The sequence below is a fragment of the Rhamphochromis sp. 'chilingali' genome (assembly GCF_963969265.1).
Source record: "Rhamphochromis sp. 'chilingali' genome assembly, chromosome: 4".
NCBI classification, from domain to species: Eukaryota; Metazoa; Chordata; class Actinopteri; order Cichliformes; family Cichlidae; genus Rhamphochromis; species Rhamphochromis sp. 'chilingali'.
Window position 1 is genome coordinate 37,847,736 of NC_137948.1, and position 25,959 is coordinate 37,873,694.

Below are 25,959 nucleotides of genomic sequence, written 5' to 3' on the forward strand. Positions count from 1 at the left end.
CATGTTAGTAAGTAAAATAAGTGAACTAAAAACAAAATGACCCTTTGCCCTGGTTAAGACCTCCCCATCATTCTTTGCCAAACAAGTCTATAGTTTGTTTTATTGATCAGCAGCTACATCCCTCCCCTTTCTATTGACTACAGTAGTTTTTGGGTCTCTCAAATTAGGTGACTGACTGGTAGCCATAGTCCACAGAAACTCCAAGACAATCGTTATGGTTCGACTGAAGCTACACAACATTTTATTCCTTGTACTTTTCTGCAACTCAAATGGACAATTTGACCATTCTAGGAGGTAAGAGGCTTTACTTACTCAGTACCTGCTGTGTGTTGGACATTACATCTTTGAGGTTTTGTATAATAATCGTGCTGTGATCTTTACAGGCATCCATGGAGGGACAGGTATGTATGTGTGTGCACAAACATGCTTACACAGGAGGTCTGTGAGCAAGAATCATATAGTACAGACAAGGTTAAGCCTCTGGTAGCTTCAGTTATTGTTTTTGAATCTCATCCCCAGATTTGTACCAATTGACCGATACTGGCATCTTCATGAGTAAGTAACCTTTGATGGATTCGGCCTAACAGAAAGCAAAATATGCATAAACTAAAAAAAGGAATAAGTTAAGAAATTAAGATGTGTTGATTCACTGTTTTTCTTTAACATGTATTTTAAAATATCAATTCATATTTATTACCCTCAATCTTTGGATATTTGCTCTCATTTCCTTATCAAACATATTCTCATCATGGTTTTGTGTGGCCTTTTCTGCTATAATGATTGAGAATTTCTTATGTCCCTTTTAAAAATATCATTAAGGCATGCTGTTTCTTATTCATTTGTTTTTTACATTTGTTATTGCAACTTGCATGTCATTATCCCCTCTCCGTTTTAATTGTAACCCTGTTAAGCCAGTCTGAAATAATTGCCAAAAATTTGCATTGTTTGAAAAGAGTTTATTGAACCTGGTGACATTTAAAGAAGAAGAAGAAATGAAATACTGTATATCAGTTTAAATTTGTATCATATTTGCTGCATGTGGCATATGTTTTGTGCAGTTTATTTATAACATGGTTTCTGCAGATGAGCACATGTGCTGACACACACACACACACACACACACACACACACACACACACACACACACACACACACACACACACACACACACACACACATCCCATACACAATTGTAACTGATTTGCAATATTACCAAGTACAGTTTTTCCTACTACAATGAATAGAATTTTATTCTATTTTGTAGAGCACTTTATTCTATTGTATAAAGTATTTTATTCTTGTTGTATAGTGTGTTATTCTATTTTTTCTTATCCTATTCTATTGTGCTTTTCTTAACTTTTACTGATCTTAAACTTGTACTTTCTGCCGTGACCAAACAATTTCCCACCTGTGGGACTAATAAAGGTTTATCTTATCTTATCTTATCTTATCTTATCTTATCTTATCTTATCTTATCTTATCTTATCTTATCTTATCTTATCTTATCTTATCTTATCTTATCTTATCTTATCTTATCTTATCTTATTTCTTAAAATGAATTTTGTACAATTCATTTTTAATTAGGTTTTTTATTTAAGAAAAAAATCCCGCTGCTGATGCAGACGTCTCAAAATCTCACAAAATCTCATGCAACAAATATGGTACTTGGTATTACATAAGTAAATGTTCCCACACTGAAGATGAATAGAAAAATGCAGTGTCATGAGCCGTACATTGTTATATGTGCAAAATATGTTTTATCCGAGTCTCAGTTAGCAGCACTATGTGATGACTGAAATTAATACGTTTCCTCTTCATTTGTAGGAAAGAAAAACCACAGAAAACAATTAATCCTTCACCAAGGTACAGATGCTCACCAAATGCCTTCTCTTAATACATCAGTCAAACCAAATTGTATATTATGTTTACCAAAGTGTGTTCTATCTTTATTTGTTTTTGTTTTTTTTAAATTTTATTACTCTGTTAGATATTCATATTTCATGCTTTGGCTTGTCGGTTCAAAATGAAATTGGTTTTTTGCTAGAATTGTTCACCAGAGTAACATAGGAGTGCTGAAATTGTATAACAGTGGTGCTGCAGTAGCCACTGGTGACAGTAGTATTACTGAAATCCATGTTTTGTTGCTCTCCTCCAGGTTCGTTCTGCTGGCTCCAGATGTGCTGAGGACAGACAGCGATGAGAACATCTACTTACAGGCTGATAGTGTGTCTGACCCCATTGCTGTCTCCATCGTGATCCAGAACTTCAACGAGGCTGTCACGTTATTACAGGACTCAGTCACACTAAATCAGGCAAATGGATTCAGCACCCTCAAGTCTATACAGGTGACTCAGCAAGCTCATATTTAAGGTTACCCATTCAACTCAAACAGAGGATACGTGCACAAGTGTCATTTATCGGAAGCTACTAACCTACATCTGAAAAATGTGTGAACTATTTGTGATATGATGTTCACTAAATAGCCTCAAACAGTTACAAAAGGAGAAGTGCAAAATCTTAGATGTTGATTGTTTTTTCTTAAAATAAAAAGAAGTCATTCTCATTGTTGCATGCAGCCGCCTTCGCTCATATTTATTTATTGTTAGCTCATCCAGTCAAAGCACCAGTGAGCTAATGCGATGGTAAGACGTTGCCCCTCCTAAAATTCCCAAGAATTTGTCCCCCTGAGAGTCAGTTTGTTGTGGAACGAGATTAATTTGTACAGCTTGTCTTGGATATGAATGTTTGTGAACTTCCTTGACTTCTCAGTTAATTTAGGTTCTCACTACCTTGTGCCGTACAGGCAACCAGTGCCAACATAACTGTCTTTCTGTACTTCACACATTGTAGTAACCTGTCAACTGTAATGGATCCTGAGCAAAATCATCTTTGACATTCTGGTTGACAGAATGTAATCCAAACTGTTTCAAATTGAAATAAATGCTAAAGTCAAAGTGAATGAAAGAAATTAGAAATAAAATACTGATAAAATTCACTGACTGAGAGCAGCTTTTGAGAGTAACTGTCTTCTATATCACAATCACATCTCATCGCAGCTTTCCTCTGATTTACTGAATCGCGAAGAAAAGAAGAAGAAATTGGTGAATTTGAAAGTGACCTTTGGAGGTTTCCACGTTGAGAAGAGGCTATTGATGGTAACCTTTCACTCTGGGTACATCTTTATCCAGACAGACAAACCCATCTACAACCCAGGAGATACCGGTGAGAACAGAGGATATTCATTAAAACTTCAAAGAAAACTTCAAAATAAAGATGCGAACAATTAAAACAACTATAACATGACTAGACGAGATAGTTTTCAGGTTGAATCTTAAATAGCGTATTTGTTAAGGACTATTTTGAGATGATAGTGATAGTGGTTGCTAAAACGTTTCCAGTAGCAAAGATCATAAATAATAATTTTGTTTGACTGATTTAAAAGAAATGTCCACTTTCTTTTCCTTTCGTCTCCAGTTCGACTTCGAGCCTTTGTGTCTTCTCCAACCTTTAGGGCCTTCAACAACTCCATCGAAATAGATATTGAGGTGAACAAACCATTGATTGCAAATATAAAAATTTTTTTTGTGAATGCTGAAATATAAAATGGTTGTGCCAAAAGATGTTAAAAGCATCCATGTGACAGTACAAGAGGGATTGTCCTGTAGCTACATAACTTGGTAGCTTTTGTAGAAACTGGATTCTGGCAGTATTTTGGTGATAACCCTGTCATGTACTGAATGTATCAGCTCAAATGCTGACGTAGTTTCTGTGTTATAGAATCCAGATGGTGTGGTGGTTAAACAGGTCTCCAGGACCAGGGCTGTTGATGGGATCTTTTCAGAAACATTTCCACTCTCTGAATACGTCAAGTAAGTATCGACTCATTTGGTAACTATTTCGTTATATTACAAGCTGTGTGAAAGTTTAACACAGATGTTTGATAGATTCTTGGCTTCTAAGTCGTCTTATCAAATTTTTAGGAAGTCATCATTCCAGTATGATTTTATCTCATGCACATGGTTACTTTAGGCCACCACCTGCACCAGTTTAGATTTTAGAGTATCTTACAAATGCTGACTGGGTGGCACACAGAGTACCTGTTTGCTGCTTAATATGTGCAGCGAGTCAGCAAGACGAACAACATGGCAGAATGTTAGAATCTCAGTTAGGAAAGAGAAGAACAAAAGCAAAGACATTTTATTTGACCTTTACATTGTTGGGATGAACAGTGCGTTGGGTGTTGAGCAACATTTATGTCTTATAGTGAAGGAACATGGATTATTAAAGCAAGGTTTGACCACTGGGAGGAGAACACTTTCACCTCTCAGTTTCAGGTGAAGAAATATGGTAGGTGGAGTTATTATGCTAATCAAATGAATAATATCTTTCCCTGTGTTGTCTGAATGTCACATTCATTGTAATGTTTCTTTTTTAGTGCTTCCTGCCTTCAATGTTACCTTAACACCCAAGAAGACCTTCCTTAGCTTGGATGACAGTGAACTGGTAGTAGAAATCTCAGCCAGGTTTGTTTATTACACTTAAACACACCAACAAACTCTCTTACTTGTGACATCCTTTGGTCATATTTAGTCTCTAACTAAATCCTAGCCTTTCAATGCTATTGAAACCTGTTTATTTGTCTGACTTGTTGAAGCCCCGTGTCCCCACTCGTTCCCTTCGGACAGCTGAGCAGTTGTTGCTTTCGGTCCCAAAGTCACGGCTGAAACTTAGAGGAGACCAAGCGTTGTCTGTCGCAGCGCCGATGCTTTGGAATAACCTTCCTCTCCATATTAGACAGGCTTCATCAGTTCCAGTTTTTAAGTCCTTATTAAAAACCTATTTTTATTCCCTGGCTTTTAACTCTGTGGATAACTGACATTTTTATTAATTTTATTGCTATGTCTGGTTTCTGCTTTCTATTATTATATTTATATTTGTATTGTACAGCATTTTGGTCTACCAGGTGTGTTTTAAAGTGCTATATAAATAAATGATGATGATAATGATGAAATATTATTTCCATCACAATGAATTTTAGGTTATTTTATTTAATCTTGGGCTGAGTTGAGTATAAACTCTTCTAAACTCTTCCTTAGAAATGATGTCCTACCCTGTAAACAGACTCTAGAATTTAAAAATACAAATGTAATGACATTCTTAGCCATAAGAACATTCATGGTCATCATTTTCTGGACTTTGTATTTTCTCTGAAGCAGCACGTTGGGGCTTCAAAATACATATTTAAGGCTCATCTGCAATGCCTTAGTTTTTCTGACCCAGACGTTACATCCATGTTTTTTACTGTCTGTCCAAGAGGTCATTAGAGCAACTGCATTTTCTGTGTTGGCTTCATTTGGCTTGGGAACTGTTAGATAGGTATTATAAACACACCATTGACTGGTGGATAACTGTTTTGAGGACTGTGTTTCAGGTACCTGTATGGAGAGCCAGTCCAGGGGACAGCTTATGTTGTGTTTGGAGTCAAGCTCAATAAAGAAATGATAAGATTACCTTCAGTGAAGCAGGTGTCAGATGTAAGTTTACTCTAAACGTTTACATTACTATGGCTGTAGATTTTGGCCTCTGTATTTCAGATCTATGTCAAAATTAATGTGCTTATTTGCTTCCTTTTACTTATCTATTATTTTTGTTTAGCTCTGGTGTTAAACAACCATACTGGGACAGTAAAAAAAAAAAAGGTGACAAAAAGAGACACTGTTAGCAGCTACTTCTGTTAATAACACTTAGGCCTTAGTCACACAGGCCTGCAGCATCATATCTGGCAACCACCTGTTGCAAGGATAACATATCTATGCTTTAATCAGGTGTGAGTGGTTGGTGGCATTCACTGTGAAATCAGTTGTTAAAGCCCCAGTAACATGGGCCTGGAGACCAGCCAGTGACCCCTGGGCCTGCTATTTGAAAAATCTCTGTGTGACTGCTTTGGTTGCTTGCAGGTCATGTGAAAGACAATAGCTCACCTGCAAAAACCTACTCACCTAGCAGTAGTGAAACTCTGAACAGAGTAATGCTAACTGGAAGACACAACTTCTGCTCTCAAGATAGCATTCTCTGTCTTTGGTTTGTGTTGCACTTTTACAAGTTTTACTACGACTCAGAAAGCAAATGGGAAGTATTTGCAGACAACTCAGTGGGGTCACATACTGGTCACTAGGGCTGGGTGACTCAGACCATACCGGTTTATTCCATAAACCGCAATGCTTAAGTCATTTTTATCTATATGCAAAATAGTTGCAAGTAGTTTTAAAAAGGAAGTTGATGAGAGCCATGGGACTCAAACAATCGGTGTGAGTGCAGCTGGAGAACAAAAATAGTAATTTATAAGAACTTAAAAAAGTTCTTATAACCCCCCCCCCCCAAACAAACAAAGAAACCACCAAAGTCTTTGCTTCAACTAAATTTCAAATATTTCTTTGATGTATGAAGTTTGCGTACTCTGTGTACAGACAATAGCTTGCTGATGAAGCATCCTTGCCAAATGTCTTCATAAAGCATAGTGGCTGTAAAGAGGTGCTTGAGCCAAGAGTTTATATTAATAATTTTACATACTGGGTAGGCTAAATGGCCTTTATAGCTGCTAAATGTGTTGTCATGACTGTTTCTCTTCATGCAGCTTGATGGTGGAACTGTTACACTGAGCATGGAGGAGATCAAAAGTGCTTACCCCAACATTCGATCTTTGATCGGGAACTCTGTGTATGTCAAGGCCTCTGTGCTCACCAAGACAGGTAAACATGAAGTGTGAGCCAGAATTTCAGACAAACTAAAGAAAGTCAACATTTTGAACCACAAATAAATAAAACAATAAATAAAAAAAATAAAATAAAATAAGCACATTTAAAATCCTGCAAATCTAACACAACGATAAAATGTGCTGTAAATGAGCAGATTAATTTCGTGTGCTTTCTAATGCAACTAACTCAGAATTTTGGACATGGTGTTAAGTTGGCTTTGTAACTGCTTTATCTACTCACATTAGTTGATGATCAGCTTGTCAACTTTGCCTTGCTCCTTTTCTGATAGCCTAGTAAGATCAAACTCTCCCGTGTGTTGTAATTAACCACTGCTCGCCAGGATCAATAATGTCTGCTGTGAAACTCCAAACTGACGCAACTTACGCTCTGAATTGTATCAACATGCCCTTTAGCATTCTGGATAAACCAAAGTAATCAAAACCTTTGACTCTCTTTAGTATCATATTATTTGGAAATGTAGGTCATGTTGCTGCTGCTGGGGGGAAACAGTTAAAATGCTGAAAAGCAAAATCCTGTTTATCTGCTGCAGTACTAACTAACAGCTCAAGCAACAATAACTGAAAATGGACATGAAATGGTTCACCTTTAGTGCACCTCCACACTGCACAGAACTCTTTTCTCCAAGAACCTTTTGATTCTGTGTTCCACCATGCATCTATCCTTTCTCTTTTACTAATTCTTATCAGGGGCGTAGGGGGGCTAGAACCAGCTATCATAGAGTGAGAGGTGGGGTACACCCTGGACATGTCACTAGTCTGATGCAGGCTAGATTCTCTGTGCACAACATTAATTACGTCAGTGGTTATTTATATATATATATTTTTTGGATTGTTTGATGATCATTACAGGAAGTGATCTGGTTGAGGCCGAGAAGTCTGGCATTAAAATTGTGGAATCTCCCTACGTCTTATTGTTCCAAAACATACCAAAGTACTTCAAGCCAGGCCTGCCTTTTGACTTCACAGTAAGGGTCATTCTCTGCATTTTCATTCTATTTGAATTAATTATTGAAGTTCAAATAAATATTGTAGTGAGCATCTAAAAAGATAGAGCAATCTTTTCCAGATTCAGGTGAGCCACCATGATGGTTCCATGGCTCGTAATGTCCTGGTTAAGCTGAACTTGCTGGACACCCCATTATTCGTGCCCTCCGGAACCACCAGAGCTGCCATCAACATGCCCAAGAATGATCAACCACAAACCATCATTGTTAGTATGACTGTTCTACCTCACTGATTCTACCTGTGTGTGTGATCTATTTTTTTTTTTAAAGTCATGAAGGCTAATAAGTTAGTTACATTTCTAGCTACAGGTATTGGTCTTAGTTTAATACTTTTTTCTTTTCTACTTGTTTGTTCCTCTTTTGCAGGCTGAAACAGCACAGGATGGCTTGAGACCAGAGCAGCAGGCAAAGCAGCAGTTCACTGTTTATTCCTACAGCACCCATGACCATGAAAAGAACTACCTGCATGTCTCCACAGGAACTACCACAGTGTCTTTAGGAGAAAGACTGTCCGTGAAGCTCACAGTCAGTCCTGCAGATGAGTCGTTCAGAGGATTCATCAAATTTATCACCTACCTGGTGAGCTGACATGTTCTAATACACGTGAACATAAAAAAGAATGTGGGACAATCAGCTGTCCACAAAAATAAAAAATAAAACACACAGTCAAAGATAAAGCAAATACAAATATCTATCTATCTATCTATCTATCTATCTATCTATCTATCTATCTATCTATCTATCTATCTATCTATCTATCTATCTATCTATCTATCTATCTATCTATCTATCTATCTATCTATCTATCTATCTATCTATCTATCTATCTATCTATCTATCTATCTATCTATCTATCTATCTATCTATCTATCTATCAAGAAAAAATATATCACTACAGCCGTCTTCTTCCGCTTTCAAGCATGAATGGCAAGGTCGTACTTTGATGAAGCCATTCCAAAACCTCTTTTTTTTGAGTCTTTGGGGGTGGACTTCATCTGTTTCATATTATAGTCCTTTTGCAAAACCCAAGTGCTCGTGAGCTTCAGGAAATAAACTGATGGTCAGACATTTTCCTTCAGGAAAGTCTTGTATAATTCATGGCTCCATCAAGTCATCCAGGTCCTGAAGCAGCAAAGCAGGCCCAGACCATCACACTACCACCATGACTGTTTGATGCTGTGCTAGCTTTATACCAGATGCAACAGCACTCACATTTTGTCTTGTGAATCCAAATGTGAGATGAACCTTTGTGTTCTTTTTGGTCAGCAGTAGTTTTCTCATTTGAACTGTCCCATGGATGCCATTATCGCTCAGTGTGTTTCTTATTGATGAATCAACACTGAATATGACTGAAGTAAGTGAGACCTGCAGTTCTTTATATGTTGTTCTAGCTTTGTTTGTAACCTCACAGATGAGCCGTTGATGCTGAGTTGTTGAGGCCAACCACTCCTGGGAAGGTTCTTTACTGTTTCAAGTTTTATCCATTTACGGATAATGGCTCTCATTGTGGTTCACTGGAGTCGTAATGCCTTAGAAATGGTTTTGTAACCCTATTCAAACTGATAGAGGCAATAAAAAAGTGTGATAAATATGCAAAAATCTAAGAAATTTACAACAGGACAATCTGTCGGATGATGAGTGTAATCAGGATGCACTTGAGCTCAATTCTAAATGGCATGGCGAAGGCTGGAATTACCTTTGTATACGTTTTATATATATATATTTTCATCTTTTAATAATAGAGTGTTGTGTTTAGAAGTTTAAGGTGAAAAATAAATGTAATCCATTTTAAAATAACACGACAAAATAAAAGTGAAAAGTGAAGCACTTTGAATACTTCCTCGATACACTAAATATATGTGTGTGTGTGTGTGTGTGTGTGTGTGATTCTCAGATTCTCAGTAAAGGAAAAATCATACAAGCCGGGCGCATGGATATAACTGGTCAGCTGGTCACCAGCATCGGGCTGATGGTAACACCAGACATGATGCCATCGTTTCGTATTGTGGCGTATTACACTATTCCCTGGATGGACACAGAGGAGGTGGTGTCCGACTCCCTCTGGATAGATGTGGTGGATTCCTGTCTTGGAGGAGGGGTGAGTCCTCAGCTCTCTCACTCACTCAGAAGGTACAGTGTTTACCAGCTGGAGGGTTGGTGGTTAAACCCTGCCACCTTCAGTCTGCGTGTCAGAGTATCCTTGGGCGTGACACTGAACCCCCAGTTACTCCGGGTGTGTTCATTAACCATTATTAAACTAGTCTTAAATTATGATTTTATTGCATTCTTAAATGTTTCTGATAACAAGAAAACCAACAAACAAAAGTTTTTTTTTTCTTTTCTTTAGTCTTTTATGGTTCTGTTTGTGTGTTTTTGGGTTTTTTTGCTTTCATTCTCTGCTATAGCTCACAGTGGGGCCAGTGGACGGCGCACCCAGAGACTACCTTCCTGGGAAGATGTTTCGCTTTAAGATAAGAGGTGACCCGGGGGCAAAGGTCAGCCTGGTGGCCGTGGACAACGCTGTGTATCTTCTCAGCAGGGACAGACTTACGCAAAAGAAGGTGTGCTTTTTTGGATTTGGAAAATTTCTGTTTTATAATATTGATAATAGACTGAAAAAGACAATTGCAATGCAGAAGTCCTTTCACCTTTTGTTAATGGAACCCTCTGCTCAGATTTGGGATGTGGTCGAGCACGGTGATATTGGTTGCACACGAGGGGGAGGCCGAGATGCCAATGGGGTATTTCAAGATGCAGGACTGCTTTTCTCCTCCAGCCGTGGCTTTCAAACCCCAAATAGGAAAGGTATCTATCAGCATGGAGCATCTGTGGAAAGTTTAAACTTTTTAGTCCCTCTTTACCTTTATAGCAGCTGAAGACCATGTTTCTGCCGCAAATCAGCCCTTTCTACATCTACTAAGGCCATTTCTTCTACAATCTGCTCATCACTTGGGCCATCATGGTGTATATTACAGTGCTGTCTATTACAGTGCTGTCTATTACAGTGCTGTATATTACAGTGCTTTCTATTAGGCATGGGTTTAGCTAAAAGTTAGTATACTAAAACTGACTTAAAACTAAGATTTATACAAATCCGGTCCCATAAAAACTTGGACATTTAGCTAAATGTACATAAAAATTCAGTGCAATGATTTGGAAATCACATAAACCCATATTTTATTCACAATGAAAAATGCAAATCATTGCATTTTTATGTTTATTTTAAACAATGTCACAGTTGTTTTGAAATTAGGGTATAACTGGCAAGTAGTTTCAGTTTTTTACATTAAGTGTAGCAGGCATCCGTTTATATTTAAGCCAATCTGTCCCCTTATATGTCTTGATGAATTGAATTAAACCCATACAAAGCAGTAAACCTCAGTGCAGTTGCGCATCTTATTCTTCTCCCTGTGTTACACCACCATGCCAGATGTCTCAACACTTCACAAATCCCACCTTAAACCCTGATTATGTATACAAAGATTAATAGTGTTATTCTACTCTTCTTCCCCCAGCCATGCAGTGTCCAGGCAATGCCAGAAGGCGGCGCTCTGCTGAACTGCTGCGACGTAAAGCACAGCTGGGTGAGTGCTGTCTGTTTTTTTAGTCAGCTGAGATTAGCTCGTATAAATTGTGCCTGCAGTTTAACTCTGCTTTCTATGCTTTTCCACCTTGTAACATTAGTGTGAAATTTATGGCATCAAATAAATAATTAAGTTAAGAGAAGGTGAATTTCATTAAATGTTATGGTTAAACAGCAGATGCAGGGCAACATTATCAACAATTTTATTATACGCACTTTTAGACATTTAGAATTTGGCATTTCATTAACATAGAAATGGCAAAATACAGAGTATCATACAACTGGTGCTGACCCTGCTGCTTACCTCTCTTCCACCCCTCTGCCTCCAGAGAGTCACTACAAGGAGAAGCTGCAGTATCGTTGCTGTAAAGATGGCCTTCGGGAGATCCCGATGCCGTACTCTTGCACACGACGCTCCCTCTACATCACTGAGGGATGGGAGTGCATCCGGGCGTTCCGCTATTGCTGCGCCACATTGAGGGACCAGCCGTTTAATACAGAGATTCCTACGACACCATCACCCACTACAACACCTGTTCCCACCACCACTGCTGCTCACATTATTATGCCACATCGGAGAATACATCTCTCGCAAGAGAACTTCAGTAATTTCTATACTTCTTTCTCATCAATTTGGCATTCATATCTTTGATTTTAGCTTGATATGTCAAAGCTTTTTACATTTAATTTAAAATTTAGCAGTATAACAATAAAATAGTTAATCAAAAATAGTTCATATTATTATTTAAAGACATTTCTAGATTTGGCACAAATCTAAAACTTTGGGTCCTCTCAAATCAGTTTAAGGACATTGACCTCTGCTAGCTTACTGGGAGCTGCTTCTTAGGAAAACAGTCTGCTTGACATTTACTGTTTTCCTGTGGAGCGCCAGTTGCGGCATTTTGTCCTCTTTTACTCACAGCACTGAAACTCTCTGATCAGGGCAGAAGGCATCTCCTGCTCCATCTACTGAGATCGCCAATAGATTTTTGGAGTTTAAGAGCACCTCATGTTCTACAGAAACATTTTATTTATTATGTAAAAAAAAGAAACAAAAAAACATTTCACTAATTTCTCCAATAATAACTATGGATGTAGTCAACACCAGTAAAAGCTAAACGCTTATACTTTAATCACATCTTGATTGTTTGATTAACAATCTGCTGGGTGTTGTCTAAAACACTATGTGCATAACTGTGTGAATATATTCAAATATTACAGACTGGAGATATCCTTCACCTGGACAACCTGGACTACAAGGACGACCTGGACAACCTGGACTACAAGGACAACCTGGACTACCAGGACGACCTGGACTACCTGGACTACCTGGACCACCTGAAACTGAAGTATTGCGTTCATTTCCCGGCCAGCCTGGACCAATTGGGCGTGAAGTGTACCTTGAGAATTATGCGAGGAAAGCAGAGGACGAATATGATGTGCTTAGTTCAATTGCAAAAGAGATCATCGAGGAAGGCGAAGAGGAAGAAGAGTATACAGATGAGGCTGACGTATATCTGCGTTCCAAGTTCTATGAGTCTTGGATGTGGATGGATGTTAACCTGCCCAATCAGGCAGATAGAGACAGCAGAGACAGGTGAGTAAATGATTAGACCAGAGGTTACATCTAATGAAGACAAGTCTGATTGGTTAGTTAGTAACTTGGTTGTTTCAGCTGCAAAGCGGGACATGCAATTAAACCACTGTTGAGTACTTGAGTCATAAACAATGTTGGTCAAATTACTTGAAAATAGTGTGCAGCAGACGTTAATGTTTTTGCCACTTTTTACGGAATCAAACTAAAAGTAATGTCAGTACCTCCAAGCTTTAAACGCTGCATGTTGATCTACACACGTCTGTTGCTGCCACAGTTGTTTCACGTACTCATGTCATTGTCATGAGACATACTCACAAACACAATGACGTTTTAGTAACCATAACGCAGCGTGCTTACTGGAAAGTAATAGGAATCTAATTACTTTTTTGCAATAGTAATCCCTTACTTTACTCGTTCTTTGAAAAAAGCAACGTGTTACTTGTAATGTGTTACTGCCCATCTCTGTTCATTAATACTTTTAACTTTCCACTAGTCCGATATTTAAAGCATCGTCATATACTGCCTTTCTCTCCTACACTTACTTCTCACCCCTTCATCATGGACACTGGTAACAGCTTTTTCTTTAGTGATAAACCACCTGAATGAAATCTTAAAAATCAAGCACAGAGACAAACACAGATCAGTATCAGCTCTAGGCAAATCCACAGTTACCGCATCACAATAATGCAAATATCCGCCCTTAGTGTAGCCTTTGTGATTGTTCCCACTTGCATGTAATTCATATTAAACCAAATTTATCACAGTGTGAAAGCATGGTGGAGGAAACAGGTAAACTGAAAGTATTAGTTACAGATGCTTTAATATCATGTGGGCTCCAGTGGGAAAAAACTGAACTCAAGTTCAGTGGGTTGATTTGACTGCGGTGTACACTCTACTAGCAGTGTGTAACTCGGTTTGTAAAATATCATGATTCATCGTCACTGATAAAAATAGACAGTAAACCAGCGTTTCTGTGGGTTAGCAGGAACACAGTATTTCATATCCATTGACCTTTAAAGACTTTTATTGCACCTCACAATATAAAGGTCCTTGAGGCGAATACTGTTGTGTTTTGGTGTGATACAGTAAATCAAATCGAACTGAACTAATAGACTTTTAAACACGTGTTGCTGCAACACTTAAATGTCCGCAGTATTTGAAAAGTTTACAAGACTTGGCTTGAAATGCTGTCCTTCTGTCAACATCCACAGATTAATGGACTAATTAGGATCATCGCTCACTGATTTCTCTCAATCTGTCTGTCTGATAAAAGAAAAAAACATTTTTTTTAAGCGAGCGGGATCGTGCTGTTCGGTCAGTGATAACAGCAGAACAAACAGTTCTAAGTGCAGAAAACATGAACACAACATCATTCTGTGTTTCACCATCGTGACCATCGGTGTGTGTGCGTACACTCACAATGTAGCAACACAAATTCCTGCACTGTATCTGTGTCGTGCTTGCTCTGTGAAAACCATCTGCTAGTGTCTAGAACCAAGTTAATGTTTTATAGATTGTTTGCTGAAACTTCAGAAACCTTCACTGCAGTTTAATAGAGATAAAAGAGAGTGAGAAGTGTCATTTTTTAAACTGCACATTATTATGCCATAATCATAACTCGTACTACAGTAAACTGGTAGTTAATGAATTGTTATTGGCTAGTTATGTTTCAGCTAACAATGATAACTAATATACACAGGTGATTAGTAATATCTAATTCATGTTAATTTATTAGTCAGTGCTTTATTTTTTATATACAGCATGTTTGGTGTCATAGGTGGTAAGTTCATAAATAAATTTAAGTCTAATGACATTAGTGGAAAGTAAAATTCAGTGTACTCCATTATTCATTAGTTAATCATTACCAAATGTTATTCTTCTGAAATAAAGACTTCATGATAGATCAGACTCAAACTAATGGGATGGAGTTAGTGATTAAACACTGATTTGTTGTTTGTTAACAGCAAAAAACAAACAAACAAAAAAGAAAAACTTTACTTAAAATTAAATGTTCTGTGTATTAACTGTAAAAGGTTTATTTTTTTAAAATCTTACTTTAAATATATATTTAGACATCTATACTGTACACATTTTCTGTTGAGTATGCAAAATTTCTACATAGTATAATATAGTATAGCAATTGTCTACTTGTAGTTTTGAGCTTGGATCTATTGTAAGATAAAAAAAAAAATAACATGGATCTTATCAACAGGCTGGCCTCGCTGACAATGGGGGACCCCTTACCTGATAGCATCACAGAATGGGGGCTTCTGGCTGTCAGTGCATCACCCCACACAGGTGAGATGACAGCGAACTGGGAATCAAAGTGCTTAACTGGTTAGGGACTCAGTTTTTGGAAATTGATGCAGTCTGGCTTTAATGGGAAACACGTTTAAACTTCCAGATAAAAAACGGTTATTTTGTGTAATCCCAAAAAAGGATGTTATCTAAAAATTATCATTATGTTTGATTATGGATATACTGTTACAACACTTTTTTTGTAATAGTGGTAATAATACACAATATTTATATAGTGTATTTCAAAACACATTGACATAATACTTTACAAAGTGAGATAGACATAGTGAGAGAGACAGGAGAGATCTGGAGAGGAGAGATGATAAAATATTATAAAAAAAAACAACATAAAACAAGAGTCAGTGAGAAATGTATACAAATGTTAACTTAAGAGTGTTTTGGAAGATACTGTGATCAGATTTCCTCTATGAGGTTGTTCCAGACAGTGTGTATTTTATTGGCTCAATCAAGTGTATAAGGAGTTACAGTAGTTTAATCAGGAGGAAATGACAGCAAGTTTTACACTACCATGTAAGATTAAAGCATGATTTGTAGGGATGTCTTATATTAATAAGAAATATCGTGTCCTGGCAACAATCAAAAATTAACCCAATTCTTAAATTAACCATTTTAAAAAAATAAGTTTTGCTTTTCTATGTTTAACTAAAAGTTAAGGACAACGTTTTTCACATTCTGTCAACCACCAATTTCTCAGAGCAAAAGAAAATAATATACTTTCACACTTGGCAACAGAGTGAATGTGCTCTACCTCCATCACCTCCAGGTGAAAACAAACAGTGGCAAACAATGCTCCACGATTAAAAGTTTCCAAACTATCCTGTTTTCTATCATCAACCCGAATGATAGAGAAATTGTCAGAATCCTAATCCCTCACAGACGTTTTTCACCATCTTGTGAATCTGCAGGTTTCTGTGTTGCGGAGCCCTACAACTTCAGAGCGTGGAAACGTTTCTTTGTGGAGCTGAAGCTGCCATATTCAGTGGCGAGACACGAACAGGTTGAAATAAAAGCTGTGGTCCATAACTACGGCTCTGAGGAACTACATGTAAGATTATTGACTTACTTTTACTCTTTCTCATAAATTACCAGCTTCTTCTTCTGTAACGGCTGATCGCTTTCTGCTCAGGTCAGGGTGGTGCTCATGAAGACTGAAGGCATATGCAGCATTGCTTTCAAGGACAGACACACACAGGAAGTGACAGTGCCAGCTGGCTCTTCGATAGCTGTGCCCTACACCATTGTACCGCTGGTGGTGGGAAAACATCCCTTGGAGGTGATGGTGCTCGGGAGAGACATGACGGGAGGAGACCGTATCCAGAAGCTTTTACGGGTAGTGGTAAGTGACTGTGTGATGAAACTGGCATTTTCTGTGTGCTTAGAAGATAATTAATAAGTAACACATATCTTCTTGAATCAAAACCTTTTTTCCTGATACAAACAGCTCGATGGAGTGCAGAAGACTGAAGTTTGGAGTGTGGTGTTGAACCCATCCGCTGAGGGGGGTAAGTAGATGAGTAAGCAGTGAGGTATGATAATGTGTCATTCCCTATTTTATGACCACAGTTCCCAAAAGGTTGTGACAAATATGTAAAATGTAAATAATAACAGAATGTAATGACTTGAAAATCTCATAGATGCATATTCACAATAGAGTTATAATAAGAACATCGAATGTTTAAAATGACACACTTTTATGGAACGCCAGGACTGCCATAATGAATTAATTAAATACACCATTAAATAATTAATTAAATGTGGCAATAATTAATTAAAATTGGAATTAATTAATTAAATAAATAGTTATGACACATGTAATTAATTAATTATTGACACATTTAATTAATTATTTATGTATTTCACATTTTAATTAATTATTGACACATTTAATTAATTAATTATTGACACATTTAATTAATTATTTATGTATTTCACATTTTAATTAATTATTGACACATTTCATTAATTATTGACACATTTAATTAATTATTTAATGATATATTTATTTATTTCATTTTGGCAGTCCTGACGCCTGGCTCTCATCATGAAATAATTTTATCTGTCAGCCTCACCCATCAAACTCAGGGGGCGGGGTTAACGCTGATCGAGTCAAAACCATTGCTTTGGCCTGGTGGCCATTGTTTCTAGCACACAACAACCGGCATGTGGAAGCTAACAGAACTGAGCTTTGAAAAACCCTGTTTGTGTGTTACCAAATACCGTTTTAATATTTTTTTAGCCGAGAATGTAGTGGTTTAATCTTCATGTGTCTGGTCGGTTTGTCAAGATACAGCCTCTTTGCAAAAGTGTTTCGATGATTTCGGAGATGTCTGCCCAGTCTCACGGCAAAGCGTGGGATAGACCCGCTCGCCTCGCAAGCAATCCCACCGACAAAGCGCAGGCCCCGGTACACAGCTGTAGTAACCCCCGCTGACTTCTTTTACTGAGGTTATATTTATCGATGTTTTATTTCCTGATGTTCTTATGTGTCCTACGTGTTTCAGTCGCCAATTCTGAATTATAACTAACATTAAAAACATGTTTAAGGAGGAGAGAGAGCAAATAAATCTGTTTAACATCTGATCTTTGGGTTTTTGTTCAGTAATCAGCGTGACCTGTGTATAAACACATAAAAGAGATAACGTTGGTGTTTCCGTCATGTAGTAACTGCTGGCTTTAACTGTACAAAGGTTGTTCGACACTATGAAACACATACAGACTTCATGATGTTCGGCTAATATTTTTATTGTGAATATTAATCATGCTGACCTCGCTCTGTACACCACGCAGCGAGGTCAGCATATCCACGATATCCTCAGCTCCATGAGTTAACACAAAGTTTCCCAGCTGACTATCTAACTGCCAACTATTCCAGAGACGTGAAAATATACAGCATAAAGAAAAGTGTAAGAGACTCAGCAGCAGATTAGAATAACAGTTATACATTTAATAAATCACCAAATGAATCCAAGAAACGAGCAAACCTGTTCCGACAATTTGAATTTGTATTCCCTCAGCTGCAGACTCGCTGCTGTTTAAATGTTTGAAAAGGAAGATTAGATATAAAAAACGTCAAACATAGACTCAGTCTGCCTTCACATTTGATATGAGGCCAGCACGTATAGTGGCCTCAGCAGGCTATTACTGAAATACACGTGCTATATCATAAACTATGATATAAACAGGGAGGTCCTATTAACATGTTTAGTTTTAAAGGACACCTTCCTGCCTTTAGTCTCATTCATGAGCAGTATTAGTTTTCTTCTAACATCCAGAAGTCTGCACAATGTGTTTCATAGTTTGTAACAAGCCTTTGACAGGTAAACATAACATGACCGAAAAAGCAAAAAAAAAGAAAAAAAAAGAGAGAGAGTGTTGACATAAGAAGAGAAAATTCTCTCAATTATGGAGACAGACAAATGGTTCATTTATGTTTGATGTGTGTTTATTCCTCCCTAAATATCGTCGGTGAAGTTCGCCATGCATGTCAGATTTTCCTGCGCATTTTTATACCTCTGCCAACAGAGAGAGAAAAAAAAAATCACATTCTAACAGACAGCTGGTGCTTAGAATACAGTTGAATAACTATTAAAAAACAGATGATATTTAGATGATAGTTCAGTCTAACACATGTGCCAGTGAACCATTAAACGTCTGTGAAACTATGCAGTTATGAAACGTAACTTTAACCTCAGCCAAACCGATTTGCTCAGTTGTAAATAAAACAGCGAAGTAAACGTGACCCGACAGACAGAACCTGAGTGAATGAAGTCCAGCGTTTAACCACTGAGAGCTAAAACTCAGCTGAGGTTTGAAAGCTGTGTGCCGGTGATTGGACATCAGCCGCTGATAAAGCTGTTCGCCTATAAAGTGCTCTGTAAGGAAACGAGCTCCAGCAGCTCTGCGCTCGGGGAAAACACTATATTTACTTATCTTGTGCAGAAAAATGCGCTGACATCGCGTTATATCGAGCACCGGCTGCCCAGTTAAACTGTGACTATCACCAGGTAACTAGGCGTGTTTCTTGAATTAGCAGCAGGTGTTAAACAGCTGACAGATGAGGAGGAGGATGCATGCAGGTAAACTGAGGGTCTGTTGAGCTGATCGCTGGTTTCGTGAGAAAAATGTCAGCTCGTTCTTTATGTTACAGAAGCACAGAGACACAAGACCAGGCGGAAAGAGACGATCGTTCGGTGAAAATGAGAATCTGCGAATGCAACATGTGGAACACGGAGAGTGGAATATGTAAACAAACCGGTTAACGTAACCCCCTCGGTGCACTCTGCATGCTAACTGTTAGCAGAGCTAGTGAAATCTCTGAAAACATCTGAGCACTTTTGCAAACATGTTCTATGTTGACAACCTGACCAGACATACGTCGCGACATTCGCGGCTAAAACACTGTTAAAAGTGTAGCTGGTGACAGAAAAACGGGGTATTTTAAAACTACACCACCACCATTGCTGCTTGTGATTTGATCTGCATTCTGGGATAACTGGCTGCCCCAACTCTACACAAGCAATCGATTTTCTAGGATCGACCTGTTTTGACTTACTTTGCACGGCAACCAATCAAATGTTAGAGAAGCTGCATGGGCAGCGTTAACCCCGCCCCCCGAGTTTGATGGGTGAGGCTGACAGATAAAATTATTTCATGACGAGAGCCAGGCGTCAGGACTGCCAAAATGAAATAAATAAATATATCATTAAATAATTAATTAAATGTGTCAATAATTAATTAAAATGTGAAATACATAAATAATTAATTAAATGTGTCAATAATTAATTAATTACATGTGTCAATAATTAATTAAAATGTGAAATACATAAATAATTAATTAAATGTGTCAATAATTAATTAATTACATGTGTCATAACTATTTATTTAATTAATTAATTCCAATTTTAATTAATTATTGCCACATTTAATTAATTATTTAATGGTGTATTTAATTAATTCATTATGGCAGTCCTGGCGTTCCATACACTTTAGTACTTCATGGAAAATTAGCTCATTTTGAATTTAATGGCAGAAGCACAGTTCAAAAAAAGTGGGAAAAGTATGTGGTACTAAACAAAACAGCTGGAGGAACAGCTGGAGACTAACTGGGTTTATTGGTAGCAGCTCAGTAACATGAATAGTTCTAAAACGAACAGATTAGGAGGGCGGAGGCTCACCGAGTTCACAAACTGAGTCTAAAAATTGCAGAAAAATTTTGCTCTAGTATCCCTCATTTATTTATCATCAGTTATCATACATAACATCATCTAAAAAAAGAATCTCTCTGCGTGCAAGGGGGCAGGGTTGAAAAATTGGGTGCCCTTGATCTTTAGACTCTCAGACAGCACTGCAGTAATAACTGGCATGTGATCAGTCCCCGAACTCACTGTCTGTGAATACATTTAGCTATCCACACATACTAGTTCCTGCCTCATCTTCTCTGTGCCAAACCTCATTCAAAAGAGACTCGATTTCTATAACTGCTTTGATTCTGATTCACAAGGTCCCGATTTGATTTGACTCAGACAGTCAGAAATGTTATAATTCTGATCATTTAGGACATCAGGACATATCCATGTTTTTATAATTAGCCTATGTATAAAAACAAAGCTGACACTAGCTGTTTGGTGGTTGTTGAAATAGTTTTGGGAGCGATTTCTAAAACTAAAATCGATTTGAATCAGGAAAATCGATTCTTTAAACCCACAACTACTTTTAACCACACGTGAAACAAAAAATCCAACACCCAGGACACCCGTTGAACAGCTAGGGTCTGGGATAGACTGAAAAACTCTCCAAAGAGAGGTGCCATCGTTTGGCATTGGGGTTGTTGGTCAGGCCATGTGGATCCCAGCATTGCAGACTGTTATTTCGGATGTAGAACGGGAAAACATTCCTCTCCCAAAAGTTCAGCAACTGGTCTCCTCAGTTACCAGACTTTTACAGACTGTAGTTAAAAGAAGAGGGGATGCTACATAGCGATAAATACAGCCCTGTCCTGTATTGTGTTGCAGCCATCAAATTCAAAATGAAATAACAATTTTCTTAAAATGGTGCATTTTCACATTTGATATTTTCTATTATGAATAAAATGTGGTTTTGTGACATTTGCAAATCTTTGCATTCTGTTTTTATTTAGATTTTATGGAACTGGGTCTAAAGTTTACCAAAGTTATGAGGTTTCACATTTATATCTGCTCCCTTTGAGTTTCTTCATTTTTAATTCGGTGTCAATATGTTTGCATCCAAAACAGGAACGCAGACAGTCCGTGTTGGAAAGATTGAACTGGAGTCAGTAGTGCCAAACTCTCAACCTGAGTCATTGATCAATGTCAGAGGTCAGTAACTGTCAGAGTGGTGAGAAGGATCAAAAATGAAACCAAGAAGGAGGCTTGTTCATGAAACTTCTTTTTCCCTACTAGGCAGCGTGTTAGCAGACAGTATTGAGAACTCCATCAACGAGGACTCTCTGGGATCTCTGATCAGGATGCCTGGTGGCTGTGTGGAGCAGAACCTAGCCTCCATTACTCTGCCCCTCATTGCCACCCTCTACTTAGACCGAACTGACAACTGGGAGAGCGTAGGCGTGCAGCGCAGAGCAGAGGCTCTCCAGTACATCAAGAGAGGTGAGACGAAAGCAAAAAGCGAAGAACAAAAAAGAAGGAAAGGGGGATTTACTGTTTTTATTATTTTCTATGGCTTAATTCTACAATAAAAGCTGAGGTTTGCAAAAGAAATCTAAAACCAGTTTGCAAAAAACTTTCTGACTAAGCACAAAAGGCTGGAATATGAACACCTAGTTATTGTCTATGTCTTTGTGGTTAAAACAGGAAATTCTTTTGTGTTTTCAGGCTATGACAATCAGCTGGCATACAGAAGGCGTGACGGCTCTTACCCGCCCTACAGGAGGGAAGGAGCGAGTACCTGGTACTGACGAATCCTTACATTCTTAGAGCTTTCAAGTATTTCAGTTTTGACAACACTAAAATATTATTTTTATTAGTCTTTGCGGTAGTGATTTTCCAACTTACATGTGTCACATAACAAAAACAATACATGTTTATTTCAGTTTTACTGTGCTAAACTGTACAGAAGTGAGTCAGTGAGGAAAATCAGTTTGAGATTCATAAATAGATAAATTTATTCTGTTAGATAAATCATATATATATGACATAGATTGTGATTGACAGGATCACAGCATATGTGGTAAAGGTGTTCTCCATGGCTCACTCCATCATGGGCATTGAGAAGCAACAAGTGTGCGACCCTCTGGTCTACCTGGTGATGAACAAACTCAGAGAAAATAAAGGAATGTATGTAGAGGACAACCCAGTTTACAGCACTACCATGACGGTGAGAAACACATGCACGTATACAGCCACACACTCACACTGTGAGGTTGGTAATCTATGTGGTTTCCACTCAAAGAGAGAAAAGTTTTCATTTCCTGGTCCTTGTATTGTTTCTCTTGTAAACTACACGTCTTCACGAGCATAACCTCTCAGCCTGAACACACGACTGAAAATCAGATGTGAAAAAGGACAAATTTATTCAGTGCAGCCACAGAAATGTAGAATTTATGGAGTGCGACAGAATAAATAAAAACTTTAATTGCAATAAATGTGTGTGGTGGGGCGTGGTTTGCGGTGCCTTGCGGACGCACCTGCACGGCATCCGCAATCACGCCGGCCGTGTTAAAACACGGGGACTCAGGGGTTGGTGTGTGTGTGATGTGGCGTGAATAAGGCACGGCGGGACCACGGAGCAACGTTCAGAGCCAACTTTATTTAATTCACGCCACACCACACACACACCAACCCCTGAGTCCCCGTGTTTTAACACGGCCGGCGTGATTGCGGATGCCGTGCAGGTGCGTCCGCACGGCACCGCAAACCACGCCCCACCACATACCCCCATCGCCCGATTGAGGCCGGGGAGCAATCTGGCCGAACCTACTTCCCCCCCCCCCGCGAACTGGGGCGAGACTCGGCCCAAAACATCGGCGCCCCAGCCCAAGCGACGGGGAAGCGTCCATTCTGGTGGCCGCCCGCGCATCCAGCGGCAACGGCGAAGCTGGTCCGGAGGTCGGCCGCGTAGCAAACGGACACGGCCCCACAGGCATGGCTGTGAGCTCCTGTACACAGGCGGCTGGGCAGACGTCAGGCGCGCAGAATCGACTGGTGGCAGCGAGGCTGGACTAGCCAGCCCGCCGACCCCCGGCTTAGCGGGGCTATCCCGCTCCTCTGCCTCCAACTCCGGCTGCGCAGGCTGCTCTGGAGCAGGGACCTCCGTCTCCTCGCACGGCTGCTCCGCCTCCGCCACTCCCGTTTGGAGCGGCTCCCCGCACTGCGGCTCCGCCTCCAGCAGGCACAGCCCCTCGTCCACCTCTGGGTGGAGCGACTCCTCTTCCTCCGGCAGGTGTAGCCCCTCGCCCGCCTCGTACTGGTGTCAAGCCAGCCTCCAATTCGAGACTTGCAGTCAAGCCAGCCTCCAGTTTGTTTTATGTTCCCTGTGTATTCAAAGTATTACGGGAATGGATGTGGAAACCGGATTTCAAAATAAAAGCCAACTTCGAGTGAATTAACAGATATGTTAAGAACATAATAACATATAATTTAGGCTTTTTTTTTTTTTTTTTTACAAACTCTAATGTTAGATCTATATGACACAGCCTTGTACCCTAATTGTGCCCTGTCACTATCAAGGCCATCTTATTTTGGATTTCAAAGTAAAAGCCCTGTGAATCTTCATTTTTGAACTACTCTTTCAATGACTTAATAATGCTCTTAAAAGCAAAAGTCGTATTTCCAAATACTATTTGAACTTTATATCAACACTTTCCAACCACAGTCTTTTTACAGTGATACCATATCAATATCAAGTCAGTCTGATTTTGCCTTTCATAGTAATGGCCCTTTGAAATTGTCCATAATTGACTTAATCTTCTAACGATTCAAAATGCTCTAAAATGAAAAATTCTTGTTTCCACAGGGTAATTCCACCTTAGATCAACAGTATACAGCCCCACAGTGATACCATATCAATATCAAGTCATTCTGATTATGCCTTCCAAAATAAAAGCCTTTTTAAATTGTCCATAATTGACCTAACTTTCAGTGATTTCAAAATGTTTTAAAATGGAAATTTCCTGTTTCCACAGGGTAATTCCACTCCAGATCAACAGTATACAACCTCACGATGTTACCATATCAATATCAAAACATTCTGATATTGCTTTAAAAAATAAAAGCATTTTCAAACTGCCCATATCTGAGTTGCTCCTGGAACAATTTCAAAATGCTCTAAAATGGCACATTCCTGTTTCCACAGGGTAATTCCACTTTAGATCAACAGTATACAGCCCCACAGTGATACCATATCAATATCAAGTCATTCTGATTTTGCTCTCAAAAATAAAAGCCTTTTCAAATTGTCCATAATTGACTTAACTTTCAGTGATTTCAAAATGCTCTAAAAAGGAAAATTCCTGTTTCCACAGGGTAATTCCACCTTAGATCAACAGTATACAGCCCCACAGTGATACCATATCAATATCAAGTCATTCTGATTATGCCTTCCAAAATAAAAGCCTTTTAAAATTGTCCATAATTGACCTAACTTTCAGTGATTTCAAAATGCTCTAAAATGGAAATTTCCTGTTTCCACAGGGTAATTCCACTTTAGATCAACAGTATACAGCCCCACAGTGATACCATATCAATGTCAAGTCATTCTGATTTTGCCTTCCAAAGTAAAAGCCTTTTCAAATTGTCCACAATTGACCTAACTTTCAGTGATTTCAAAATGCTCTAAAATGGAAAATTCCTGTTTCCACAGGGTAATTCCACCTTAGATCAACAGTATACAGCCCCACAGTGATACCATATCAATATCAAGTCATTCTGATTATGCCTTCCAAAATAAATGCCCTTTCAAATTGAGCATATATACGACCTACTTTTTTAACGATTTCAAAATGTTCTTAAAAAGAATTTTGCTGTTTCCACAGGATAATTCCACCTTAGATCAACAGTATACAGCCCCACAGTGATACCATATCAATATCAAGTCATTCTGATTATGCCTTCCAAAATAAATGCCCTTTCAAATTGAGCATATATACGACCTACTTTTTTAACGATTTCAAAATGTTCTTAAACAGAATTTTGCTGTTTCCACAGGATAATTTCACTTTAGTTCAACAGTATACAACCTCACGATGTTACCATATCAATATCAAGTCATTCTGATTTTGCTTTCAAAAATAAAAGCATTTTCAAACTGCCCATATCTGACTTGATCCTGGAACAATTTCAAAATGCTCTAAAATGGAAAATTCCTGTTTCCACAGGGTAATTCCACCTTAGATCAACAGTATACAGCCCCACAGTGATACCATATCAATATCAAGTCATTCTGATTATGCCTTCCAAAATAAAAGACTTTTTAAATTGTCCATAATTGACCTAACTTTCAGTGATTTCAAAATGCTCTAAAATGGAAATTTCCTGTTTCCACAGGGTAATTCCACTTTAGATCAACAGTATACAGCCCCACAGTGATACCATATTAATATCAAGTCATTCTGATTATGCCTTCCAAAATAAAAGACTTTTCAAATTGCCAAGATACGACCTACTCTTTTAACCTGACGATGTTACCACATCAATATCAAGTCATTCTG

General features: G+C 38.5%; 1 protein-coding gene across 1 annotated transcript in view; it reads left to right on the top strand.

Moving 5' to 3' along the window:
- Nucleotides 1-188: 188 nt before the first annotated feature.
- The window catches only part of LOC308396135 (venom factor-like), a 42,521-nt gene continuing 16,750 nt past the window's right edge, over nucleotides 189-25,959 (top strand). Inside the window, exons 1-29 of the mRNA XM_080881237.1 lie at nucleotides 189-294; nucleotides 384-401; nucleotides 520-555; nucleotides 1,825-1,863; nucleotides 2,156-2,345; nucleotides 3,057-3,222; nucleotides 3,475-3,545; nucleotides 3,778-3,869; nucleotides 4,265-4,347; nucleotides 4,436-4,523; nucleotides 5,432-5,534; nucleotides 6,635-6,749; nucleotides 7,625-7,740; nucleotides 7,842-7,985; nucleotides 8,146-8,358; nucleotides 9,674-9,877; nucleotides 10,185-10,340; nucleotides 10,455-10,584; nucleotides 11,295-11,363; nucleotides 11,692-11,967; nucleotides 12,584-12,959; nucleotides 15,172-15,257; nucleotides 16,184-16,323; nucleotides 16,405-16,614; nucleotides 16,720-16,780; nucleotides 21,530-21,613; nucleotides 21,698-21,901; nucleotides 22,127-22,202; nucleotides 22,466-22,628. Coding sequence (XP_080737363.1) covers nucleotides 215-294; nucleotides 384-401; nucleotides 520-555; nucleotides 1,825-1,863; nucleotides 2,156-2,345; nucleotides 3,057-3,222; nucleotides 3,475-3,545; nucleotides 3,778-3,869; nucleotides 4,265-4,347; nucleotides 4,436-4,523; nucleotides 5,432-5,534; nucleotides 6,635-6,749; nucleotides 7,625-7,740; nucleotides 7,842-7,985; nucleotides 8,146-8,358; nucleotides 9,674-9,877; nucleotides 10,185-10,340; nucleotides 10,455-10,584; nucleotides 11,295-11,363; nucleotides 11,692-11,967; nucleotides 12,584-12,959; nucleotides 15,172-15,257; nucleotides 16,184-16,323; nucleotides 16,405-16,614; nucleotides 16,720-16,780; nucleotides 21,530-21,613; nucleotides 21,698-21,901; nucleotides 22,127-22,202; nucleotides 22,466-22,628 — 3,789 coding nt within the window. The 5' untranslated portion in view covers nucleotides 189-214. The remainder of the gene's footprint in view (nucleotides 295-383; nucleotides 402-519; nucleotides 556-1,824; nucleotides 1,864-2,155; nucleotides 2,346-3,056; nucleotides 3,223-3,474; nucleotides 3,546-3,777; nucleotides 3,870-4,264; nucleotides 4,348-4,435; nucleotides 4,524-5,431; nucleotides 5,535-6,634; nucleotides 6,750-7,624; nucleotides 7,741-7,841; nucleotides 7,986-8,145; nucleotides 8,359-9,673; nucleotides 9,878-10,184; nucleotides 10,341-10,454; nucleotides 10,585-11,294; nucleotides 11,364-11,691; nucleotides 11,968-12,583; nucleotides 12,960-15,171; nucleotides 15,258-16,183; nucleotides 16,324-16,404; nucleotides 16,615-16,719; nucleotides 16,781-21,529; nucleotides 21,614-21,697; nucleotides 21,902-22,126; nucleotides 22,203-22,465; nucleotides 22,629-25,959) is intronic.